Here is a 12511-nt window from a genome sequence, read left to right as displayed (position 1 = left end):
ATCATCACAAACGTAATTTGAAAATAGCTCCAAGAAAGTAATTGTTTCTTTCCAAAGTCATATAATTTTCAAATGAAATAAAAGGGATGGAGGAAATAGTAAAACTGGGGTGATGATGAGAGAACCAAAGACCAAAGCTAAAATCCTGACTTAAATCTAGGTGAAGCCAACCTGTGATATTCTAAAAAGACACAGTAAATGATTTATTAAAATTAACTTGAATGAATGAGGACAATACTTTAGAGCATTGTAAGGTTTAAATCAGTTAAGAGTATCATAAGGTTAATAACCACAGGAGATTGTTCTATAGACACGCAGCAAATTCATAAAGTTTGAAGAAAAGACCAGGGCACATACAAAGTATCTGGTTTGATCAAAGGGTGTAAAGAGTATAAAATTAAAGTTTAATCAAATTTGAAAAGAATGAATTCATTTAAATCTTTTAGAAATTCACTACTTATGACTTGGCTGTGTTCTAAGCTCTATTTGTGTTTTTGTTGTTAGTATTGTTTTATTTGGTGCCAGTAGTGAGGGCTGGAACTTGGCCTCTAGCTCTTATTCATGGCTGACTTTTTAACATTTGCCCCAAGTTCCCACTTTATGCTGGTTAACTGAAGGTAAAAAGATTCTCAGATTTGTCTGCAGGGGATGGAATTGGACCTTGATCCTCAGATCTCAACCTACTGAGTAGCCAAGATTATAGGCATGGAGCCCACGGGTACTCAGCTCATTCTAAGCCTTTTTATTAAAAAAAAAAAATACAGAAATACTAGCATTCCAAAGCACACAGTTCACATCTCTATAATAGGCAGGCATTCTACTACTAGGGCTATGTACCTAGCTCTAAAATTTAGAATGTATTTCTTCAAATACATTCTATATAAGTACTCCTAGAGCTGAAAAAGAAAGATATTCTACCCAAGGTCTAGGTTATGAATCAGAAGATTACCCAGTAAGGATAATGGGGTTTTATTTGTTGTTTGTGTTGGTTGTGGGGCTAGAACTCAGGGCCTGGGTGCTGTCTCTGAGCTTTTTTGTACTCAGGGCTAGTGCTCTACCACTCTGAGCCACAGCAGCACTATAAGTTTTCTGAGGGTTAACTGGAGATAAGATTCTCACAGACTTTCCTTCCCCCGGCTAACTATGAACTGTGATCTTCAGATCTCAGCTCCCTGAGTAACTAGGATTACAGGTGTGAGCCACTAGTGCCCAGTAAGGTTTCATGGAAGCTCACCAATATCCTTTTATCTGTTTCCTGTTTAGTATGTATATATTTGCTATAATGCAAAGAAGTTACTTTCCATGTTAAATAAAAAGATGATCTAAAAGCTGTATGATGCTTATTCCATTCCTACCATAGTATTATGATATCTCAACTGAAGAATCACAAGACATTTATTTTCCATTCATTTCCCATTAGAATATGTCTTTATTTCCAAGGCCTAGCACTATGCCTTAACACAGGGTCACTGGATCACAGATAATACCCTGAAACTAAAAATGACTTTTCAGGACCCAGAAACAGACAGATACTGCTGAGTAAATACAATGTAACTGATTAACTTACATCTTTTTCTGACCGATGTGGGAACATAGAAGATTGGCTGTAGTACATGTTTTCATCATGGTAGTCACTGTCGACCCCCTCTACAAACTTCTTTCTTGAAGCACCAAACATGCTGTTTGTCACCTAAACAAAAATATTACTTTTATCAAGAATAGTATTTTGGAAAATGTCCAGCTTAACCTTACTCTTAGGTGAAAAACAGAAGAAAAAGCACTGTTGAGATCTAGAAATTGATCAGTTGAGGGCTGATGGGCTTATGATGTTAGATATCTGATTCTAACTGAAGCTTATTTCTAGGTTCTGAAAGAAAGAAGTTAATCTTAAAGTTTGTCTTATGCAACAGTTCTGCTTACTTTAAGTTAAAATAGCCTAATCTTGAAAAATGATAGTCCCAAATATATATCTCCCATGGATAAAATTTTCTTTGAAGTTTAGGTATTATCCAGACTCTTCAAAAGTATCTTTCATTATTAGTGTATGTCATTACTAAACCTACTTTAAAAAAATTGCTTTCCAAAAGTATATTATTTTTCTTATAATCCAATTCATTGAGATACAGCATTTTTTAAATGATTAATGAGTAATGGCATACAAGAAATCTTAGGCCACAACAGTCATTTTGATTCATCATATCTATATAAATTTATGAGCTTTTTTATTATTTGCTTTTTTGTTTATGAAGTCTTTATCACAACATTACCACCTTGGAGTCTATCCTAAAATTTTCAAAATCTGTGCTAATTCTTATGGGCTTTTATTTTTTTCCTTTAGTGTTTCTAAAACTATCAACTGATTGTATTAATTTAAGGCCAATGTGTTTTCCCTGTTAGTACTTTGAAATTCAAAGCAAACTGAAATGCCAAATGATATAGAAATTTGTAAAGATTTGAATATTTATTTTTATTTTTGGGTCCAGTCATGGGCCTGAACTCTGGGCCTGGGTGCTGTCCCTTAGCTCTTCAGCTCAAGGCTAGCGCTCTACCACTTGAGCCACAGCGCCACTTCCAGCTTTTTTTCTTTTTGCTTATGTGGTGCTGAGCAATCAAACCCAGGGCCTCATGCATGCAAGGCAAGTGCTCTACCACTGAGCCACCTTCCCAGCCCTAAAGATTTGAATATGATGGCTACATATTTTCACAAGTACCGTCTTGAAGGGAAAGTCACCTTAAATGTGATATCTGTACACTCATTATGATTTAGGATATATTTTCCATTACAAATAAAAAGTGTTTCCTTTCTTTTCTTATTTTTTAGATAAAGAACTACGGTCGAATGTTATTTACCAAGACATGATAAAATGTACACTATAAAGTCCAATTTTCTGTGAAATTTGGCTGAAAGCATCTATTCTATTTAATAATCAATTCATACCTTAAATTGCTTGTTAAATCTGTAGAATATACAATTACTCAACTATTCTTCCTAAACAAAGACTGAGAAAGATCTACTCAAGTAGACATAACATAAAAACACCATAATGATTAATTTCCTGTATGTTTTTAGGCTACTGATTTCTTTTGGTGTTAAGTAACAGAATTTTTTTGGGGAAGTCTGTTAAGTCATAAAAGGTAAATACTTAATCTTCTTGCAGAAATGGATGGACTTTCTGGATAAAACTCATAAAAACTCTTCTATGATTCTGAACATAATTTCAGAATCAGGACTCACATGCCTACCCACCAAACTTCTAAGTACTCCATAACAAAGGCAAAAAGTGTCTTTTTTAGAGGGGAGGAGGGCTCAGTGAGTTGAACTTCAGCAAATAAATTGTAGCAATAAATTACTTCACTGTTTGAAAATTAATAATATATATAAGATTTTTAAGTGTTTTGTAAGCATTAAGAATATATTTAATTCTCTTTATAGGACCTTTATAGTTAAATTCTAACTCTAAGAATATGGAAAAAATAGCATATAAAATACAAAATTCAATGAAGTTTCAGGTGAATATCGGGACATTTCTCACCAAATTTTATAAAATTCAAATAGTTCAAACTTAACTCTTCTTTTGACAGTTTGTGTATTTATCATGAAAACCAACAATAAACTTTTAGAATTCAAAAACTGTAATTAATTGTAAAAATCAATGCTTAACACTGTGGAAGATAAAATGTCTCAAAAGAAAATCACAGAAATGTTCATTTTAGACCAACACTAGAGTTTCTCAAGTGTATGTGTAGTAGGAAAGGGGTGAGAAGAGGGAGAGAGAATTCTTTTTTTTTTTTCTCGTGTGGCTTCAACACAGAAATCACACATTAGTGAGAATACTAACGATTTCCACAAAGAGAGGGAAGAATAGAACACTCTGCTCCCTAAATGTTACCCCAGACCATGAAGGGTACTGGGATGAGTCAATTCTGATCCAAGGCATAATTAGAAAGAAAAAAATAGTGACAACAGTTTTTTTTATAAAGCTAGATTTAATTTTAAAGGGTTCTCCTTTATTCTATATACAATAATGGAACAGAATAGGTATGGATGGTAGAATTGTTTGTTTTCTTTTTTTTTAAAGCAGAGAAATAAAGGAACTCCACAGGCATATACTTGTAGCAAGAGGATCAATTAAGAATGAGACAAGACCCTCCATGGTATGACTGAAACTACTTGAACTTACTGCTGAGTACATTAACTTAAAGATACTAGCTAAAAGCAAGATTACCGAGTTACCCTGAATTTCTGAGTGGCTTTGGACTTTATTCTGTGAGAGATGGAAAATCCAGAGATATCTGGAAAAAGTTCAAGAATGACATAACTTGGCTTTTGTTTTGAATGATTCTATGGAGGAGATAGCAAACTTCAGAAATGACAGAATTTACCAGATATCAAAACTCAGTATAGTCAACATAACAAGTATCTGGAAGAGAAGTGCTAACTGGGAAATCAGGCCCCTTAGAAGGACCGAGTATGAGAGTCAAAGGATAGGCAGCAAAACTAAATATAAAAATGTAGGTGATAAACAATGCCAGATCCCCCTCTTCAAAATCTTTGTAATCTCAATTTTCTCTATTATTTACTAGAATAGGCAACTTGAACAATCTCCATATAGACCTTTCAATCTACTTTTTATTTCTTCTGCTTTCCCACACCATTCCAAATGATGATACCTGTAAGTAAAAATTTCTAAATTTCAATATACCTCATAGGGCCCTCAGTAATCTTTCTGACCATATCTCTTTCCTGGTCCCTTCACAACACTAAAGTCTGGCCACATATTCAGTTACCCAAGTACATTAAGTTCTTTTCAACTTCAAGTCCATTTGCATATCCTAATACTTCTGTTCAAAATATTCTTCCTCTAGGGTTCTTTGAAACTCTCATACTAACTTAGGAATCCTGCTTAGTCACTAAAAATATTTTGTCATAACAATAATTACACAATAAAATTTATTTTATTGACCATGCATCAGGAAATATTCTAAATGCTATCTCATTTATATAATCATTATGCTAGTACAGAATAACAATTACTAACCCTATTTTGCAGCTGGGAAAACTCTAGGGAATGGAGAAGGTAACTTGCCTTAAGTTATATAACGTATAAATAAATAGATGACTTTTGATCCCAATCTAATAAAGTCCTCCTTTTAGCCATTACAACTAAAAGACTCAAAATGCAATTTAGTGTAGTATGTTTTCTTCCTAAACTACACAAAAAAGCAGTAAAGACTCAATTATAACAGCAAAGAACAAAACAAAATTAGACACACTTGGCTATTGCTTTTCATAAACATATTACTCAAAGTCTCCTTGTTCTAAAATACTGTTCTAATATGGTAAATGTATTGAAATGCTCAAGAATCCATCTGCTTGGATCTATGAAAATTCAAAGTTCAGATAAACTTCTTTTTTTTTTTTTTGGTCGGTCGTGGGGCTTGAACTCTGGTCCTGGGCGCTGTCCCTCAGCTCTTCAGCTCAAGGCGAGCGCTCTACCACTTGAGCCACAGCACCACTTCCAAAACAAGGCAGAGCCTTTTTTTTTTTTGTCAGTTGGGGGGCTTGAACTCTGGGCCTGGGCACTGTCCCTCAGCTCTTCAGCCAAAGGCTAGTGCTCTACCACTTGAGCCACAGTGCCACTTCTGCCTTTTTCTGTTTATGTGGTGCTGAGGAATTGAACCCAGGCCCTCATGCATATGAGGCAAGCACTCTACCACTGAGCCACCTTCCCAGCCCCAAAAGTTCAGATAAACTTCTAAATCTGTAATTTCTTACAATGTCTTGAAGGAAATTCTGCCATAACTTGGGGGGAAAATATACTAGAAATTCTGAATTCAAATGACTGTAGTTCTCTTCAGAATAAGTTTTTTGGAATATTAACAATTTGATCCAATGGTGTCCCCTTCCAAGCCTGGTTTTTATGAAACAACTCTCAGAAAACCCCAATACAAGAAAATACCTGCCCTATGGGGAAAATTTTATTTAAACAATAGATGCATGTTATTTAAGCAACCTTTTTTGTTGTTAAAAGTTTTGGCAAGGATTTAGTATAACAGAGTTAAAGTGGGGAGAAACAGAAAAAGAGAGAAACATTTCTTGCTTATCATGTAAGAAAGGGAAACTAAAGACTCCTTACTTAGTCATTTCTTATCATGGCTATTGCTAACTAAATGCAATTTATGCTACCAAAGAACTGAAGTTAAGGTCATAAGCAGATGGCATGAATTTTTATAAACACTCTTCTGAAACATCAGCAACAGACTGTGACTTTGTGTTGTCACTGAAATTCATAGTCTGGGGCAATGTTACTAGAAAACTCCAAGTTCACTGGCACCTTCTTCCCCCTTAAAACAAAAAGTTAGCAAGTAGATGCACAGCAAATATGACTGGCTGAAAATGTGCTTTAGCAAAAAATTAGGACCTGTATAAACATTTCTACAATCATCATTTTGAAGAGCAGATAAGTTTTTTCAAAGATTAAAGAAATCTTTTGTGTATTTCTGGAGGGCTTATCCAACGTACAGGATGGCTTGTGCCTGAAGGAAAGTCAGAGAGGAAGGGAAAGGGGGAATACTACTTTTCCTAATCCCAAACTGCAAAGTGGCATGTTTAACTCATATTTCAAAAACAAAACACATACATCACACCACTTATGCCACCCCAAAATCTGCAAACTGAAGAGTGTTTCCTCTATAAAGTATTCTCTGATCTGATTTTAATCTAGAGACAGTGTGCTATAAATGCTTCAACTAGAATAAACTGATTTTGTGGTTCTTCAAAATCTTAATATCTTAATTTTACTGTCTATACTAGTAAGCCTCATATAGATTCAAATTAAAATCTCCAACATGATAAGTTTTACAAGTAGAGGACTATTAACAGTGGCTCCTGTGATAACCTGCCTAGTAAACTCTAAATCCTGAGTTGAAACCCCAATATTATCAAGGGGGGTGGGGGGAGAAGAGGGTAAGTATAACATGGTAAAAACAAAGCTCTAGTCATTAAAAAAGTGCTAATCTATAGGGAAAAAGTATATAGCCATATGCCAACTAAAGCATTAACTGTAATAAATATCCTTTAAAAACAGTGGTTACAAATTTGTAATACAGCCTAAATTAAGTACTTTTTCATAAAATATTAGGATATGAAGTTATAAAATACAAATGGAAAGATAAATAGCAGCATAAAAAGAAGCCACTAAGCTTTGGATACAAACCAAATCCACTACACATACAGGAAATATTTGAATAAGAGTGAACATCAGCCAGGCACTGGTAGCTCAAACCTGTAATCCTAGCTACTCTAGAGGTTGAGATCTGAGGATCACAGTTCAAAGTCAGGCCAGGCAGAAAAGTCCCTATGAGATTCTTATCTCCAATTAACCACTCAAAAACTAAAAGTGGCACTGTGGCTCGAAGTGGTAGAATGACAGCCTTGAGCAAAAAGGCCCAAGGACAGCACCCAGGCCCTGAGTTCAAGCCCCATGACTAACAAAAAAAAAACAAAAAAACAAAAAACAAGTAAATATCTTAAGCCAATTCTTGAGGAATGGGGGACTAGTCTAATACAAAAGGCTGGGAAAAAGAGACTTTAAATGTCCACTGAAAAAAGGCAGACTTGCTGAGGGACACATTTTATAGCCTCGATAAATTAAAAAATTGTAGAATTTATGCCAGGTGCTGGTGGCTCACACCTGTAATCCTAGCTACTCAGTAGGGTGAGATATGAAGATCACAGTTCAAAGCCAGCCTGGGTAGTAAAGTCTGTGGGACTCCTATCTCTAATTAAACACCAGAAAACCTTGAGCTATGGTTAAGTGGTAGAGTGCTAGCCTTGAGCTGAAGAGCTGAGGGACAGTGCCCAGGCACAGAGTTCAAGCCCCAAGACCGATAAAAAATAAAAATAAAAAAATTATAGAACTTAAGAGAAAATGGGAAGATAAACTAATGAGAAATCTGTATTTTTAGACCTAAAGTGCCAAATACTTGGTATCCTGATCTCTTTATGCCTCACACACTATCTGAAGAAATGTTATCAGTCACAGACCATATTAAGAATGTGGTTTTCCTGAATTGTTTTTCTTTTCATTTTAACCTCCTTTATTCTGCTTTTTACATATCATGCATTAAAAATACATTGTTTTAACCAGTAGTTTTACCCACATTGTTATTCTTTGTTCTGCAATGACCCTTATATTTCAAAACAACGCAAATATAATCCCCTTGGTCTCAAAGGGACCCTGAAACATGCCTATGCCTGTGATTCTGTAGATGTTGAAACCCCATTCCACCCTCAATCAAGGAAACAACTCAGAGTAATACAGTACAATGTAGGACAATCTTCAATAAGTACTAGAACAGTCTTCACTAAAGGTTTCAGAATCAAGAAATGATCCAATAGAAGGAATAGGGTATTTGAAGACAAAATGTTGCTTTTGGTATCTGGAATTGAATTAATAACCTCAATTTTAAAGTCAATGTTATCAATTCAAAATCCTTTTAAGTCTGATAGGCAATCTCCCAAGTGTTTTCTTCATATTTTAAAGCAATTTAGCCTTTCTTCTTTGAAACTAAGCAAGTAATATGCAGATGATATTTTGATATCTTGTATCTTTCATGTTTTATTCTGGGCTTAATTTCAAATGTCTTATTATACACTAAAGAATTTACAAATCACTGCAATATGAATGATATGAAATAAATCTGGGAGATCTAGAGAAACAATTTTCAAAATCTTTCTGAGAAACAAGAACCTCAAAAAGTAGTAACAGTAAGTAAGGTATTAAAGACTCTGGTTATATGCCTTCAATATTACTTTTAAACATCATGCCTTAAGATAAACAGAAAAATGCAATGAATATTGGCATTTTGCTCTCCTACATACTAGGACTTGGCTTAATATATTAGCTTATTCAACAAACAGTTGAACTGTGTACCATATACTGTGCCTTCTCCAAATACATACTTATTTTTGTTAACTATCAATGTAAAGATGAGGAGAAGAGTTCTAGTCTTCCTTCAGGAGTTCAAATAAAAAGGTGTTTGAAGTTTCTTTCTGGTAAAGAGTAAAAATCATAACTACCTGCCTAAAACCTTTGGAAAGAAAACAGCATATTTAATACCATGGAAATGTTAAGATTGCCACCTTCTGAGATTATTACATATGGCAAAACTGTCTTCAATGAGTTCAGTTCATGCCTTCTCTTTTTTGTCTTAGCTTCTTTTTTGAACATGAGTTTTCTGTTTCTGATATACTATGTGGAGAACAGAAAATTTGTAAAGAAAACCAAGTTTCTTTGCATTATAATATTAATGGTTTGTTCAACTTAAAAATTTCTTAGAACAGACTTCAATAATTTCAAGACGGTTTTTTGAAGAAACATTTGTAAACTAACAAAATGACTCACTGGTTAAATGGCCCAACATCTACCCTCAAAAATACCAGTATTTCCCCAAGTTGTTTCCCACTGTATACTTACCTGTGCAACTTCTTTCAACATTTGCTACTCTGGGGATTGGAAAGCTCAGAGCTGGAGGCTGAAGTGAAGAAGGAAAGGTTGGAGGATGAGCCATGGCACCAGCCCCACACTAGGAGCTCCCCTGAGATATTACAGCAGGGTTGACACCATAGCTCTGAAGTTCAAACTCCAGCAAACGATAAGAAAGGAGTCCAACCAGAACATGATAAACGATGGGATTCTTCTGCTCTTTGAAAAATAAGGAAATCATGCTATAAAGATCTGAACATCCAGTTTATATATTGACTCCCTGTTCACCTTCATTACTTATCATCCAACCCCAGAACCCTTTTTCAAGACTGATTTAAAGTACTAATAAAACAAACAAAAAGGCAGCACTCTCTATATAAAACTGTACACTTGCCCAGAATATTCAAGGATGGTGCTTACCTGGCCATCATGAAAACATGTACAATATGTTCAAATAACTGCCTAGTCATTCCTCAGTCTCTTGCTCTCCTGAGTGCTCAGGCTCTCAGGTATGCTAACACCATCAACCAGCACAATGAAAGTCAGACTACATGGGATATACTTCCTAAAAAGAATGGACCAGTAAACTAGAGATGACTTCAGGTATATTCCTTGGGAGGAAATTAATTTGTTTTCTATATTGGTTATTTTTTAAAGATCCTTTCATGATAAAAGATATCTTTCATGAGAAATAGAGAAAATTAGAAGAAAATTTAATATTTTATAGAATTTTTAAAGAAATATAAAATTTGTTCATCATTTTTTATTATTGTTACAGTGTGGAAGATCAAAGTCAAGGCCTTATACATGCTAGGTAAGTACTCAACTACTGAAGTACATTCCCAATTCCTACTCGCTTTTATAAAACTATAAATCCTTGTTTAATATAAAGTAAATTACTTCAGAGAAAAATGAATTCTAGTATAAATATTAATAAAAATACATGCTCATTTTCTTCAAGACAATACTCAATAGCACAGACATTGCAATTGGCAACCCTATGATATTCATATGATAAATTTATACAGATATATCAAAATCCTGAATGAAGCATGAAGAAGCTAAAAATGAAAGTATTCTTTCAGCAAGGGTATACTGGACTTTAAAACACTTCTAAACATCTGTCCACATAAATTAATTCAATAAACATTCACTGAACTGTACTATACAAAGTGTTTTATATAATTGGATTTTACTCTTCAGACTCCGTGTTTAATCCACTCAATTGTTCAGAAAACATGAATAATACAAATAAAAGGGAAGAAAAGCAAAACACATTTATAGTAGTTTCCTATGCTATTGCTAAGACCTAAAGACCTACTCTTCGATTCATTCACTATGATTTCTCCTTGTTGGACCCATCTCCAGGTGTCTGCACTTGTTTTATCCTTTAGGAATGCTGTTCCCTTAGATTTATCTAATGGTTTCCTACTTCTGGTATTCAATCAGTGAGAACCTCCCTATTTCAAAGTACCCCTTCCCCAACCACTTATTTCTAAGTTACCTTTGTCATTTTCATCTTGAGACTTTACTTGAGTCTTCTCATGACATTTAATGTCAGATATATTAGGATGTCCTGTAATTTTGGCTTGTCTGTTTTCTCATAACCATATTGAAATTACGTATTTCAATGTCACATCACTAAAGGTGATAACACTCTTCTCAAGTGCAGTTTATATACTGCACACATTTCCAATATTAGTACATAAATAATATTTATTATAGGGAACATTAACCTTGATCTTGGTGAAGGGGATAAAATTTCCAGTGTTCTCCATTGTGCTAGGCTTGATCTCAGGGCCTGTGTGCTGACGCTGAACTTTTTGCTCACAGATAGTGACTACCACTTGAGCCACAGGTCCACTTCCAGCTTTCTGATGGATAATTGGAAATAAGAGTCTCAGGGACATTTTGGCTCCAGCTCACTTCCAACTGTGATCCTAGGATCTCAGTTTCCTGAGTGGCTAAGATTACAGGCAGGAGCCAAGAGTGTCCAGTATAAACTCTTATTTTTTAATTTAAAATGTTTTGAAAGGCTCTTAAAGTATGGAAATACTTGCTTAAGTTTTCATCAACTTATTACAGCATTCATCCATGGTTAGTGTCTATAGCAATTATTATGTTAGTATTCTTATGATGATTTTACGTTTCTTGTTCCTTCAATATTTGTTAACTGAATGCTTTTCACAAAATAAATCACTATCTTAAATATAAGCACATATAAGTGGCCCATAGTGATATTAATAGGAGACAAGAATGGCTCAAACTTCTTCACACTACTAATATTCTTTTAGTTTTAGCATGGTCCCTTTATTCCTGTAGAAGGTTTAAAATTTCCTGTGTTCCCAATCACCCTCTCAGTAATTCTTTATTCTTTTCTCTTCAAAAAAGAATTTCCATCATTCTCCCTGGAGAATGCTTTCAGAAAAGTATATTCCTTTTTGAATTAACTTTCCTATCACTTTTGCTTAAAAAAGAATGCAAAATTTCCTATCTCATTAATGTTCCATACAGATTAAACAATAAAGGAATAATATAGTATCTAACTTTGTTTCCCCAGCTAAGATGATGAATAATTGCTATATTTATGGGACTATTAGATTTTAGAGGATTTTATGGGAGAGAATTCAAAGAAATGGTCCAATATTTTGCCCAATGTTAAATAAGATAGGTGCTGTAATTAGTCCAAATCATTAATTGGTATTCATTTACCAATCTGTACGGTTTTATAGTTTTTTCAAAATTACTGTAAATTCTAAGATCAGAGTTTTGATTTATATATATTGAGATTTTTGTGTTATAAGATTACATATGCCTAATATGAGCCATGACTAAACCCCAACATAAAAGCTATTTTCTTTACCTGGTGTGATCTTCATCTATTTATTTGGGGGGGGGGGCATCCAGTTGTGGGTCCTGAACTCTGGGCCTGGGCGCTATCCCTCAGCTCTTCAGCTCAGGCTAGCGCTCTACCACTTGAGCCACAGCGCCACTTCCGGCTTTTTTCTTTTTGCTTATGTGGT

The 12511-nt window shown here is 34.5% G+C and overlaps 1 protein-coding gene across 7 annotated transcripts in view; it reads right to left on the bottom strand.

Annotated features, from left to right (window-relative positions):
* Cnot2 (CCR4-NOT transcription complex, subunit 2) overlaps window positions 1-12511 on the bottom strand; it is an 86978-nt gene that overhangs the window by 40197 nt on the left and 34270 nt on the right. For 5 of the 7 annotated variants that reach the window (XM_013021626.1, XM_013021616.1, XM_013021609.1 and 2 more), the window contains exon 3: window positions 1568-1690. The exons of 1 other annotated variant lie outside the window; for it this stretch is intronic. In XM_013021626.1, coding sequence (XP_012877080.1) covers window positions 1568-1690 — 123 coding nt within the window. Of the gene's footprint in view, window positions 1-1567; window positions 1691-9479; window positions 9708-12511 lie in introns of those variants that run through there. One more of the 7 variants, XM_013021642.1, reaches the window with a different exon arrangement.

The sequence above is a fragment of the Dipodomys ordii genome, unplaced genomic scaffold (genome assembly GCF_000151885.1).
Source record: "Dipodomys ordii isolate 6190 unplaced genomic scaffold, Dord_2.0 Scaffold3, whole genome shotgun sequence".
In the NCBI taxonomy this organism is placed as follows: domain Eukaryota; kingdom Metazoa; phylum Chordata; class Mammalia; order Rodentia; family Heteromyidae; genus Dipodomys; species Dipodomys ordii.
Note: the sequence above shows the minus strand (reverse complement) of the source record. Positions and strands in the feature narration are given on the sequence as shown.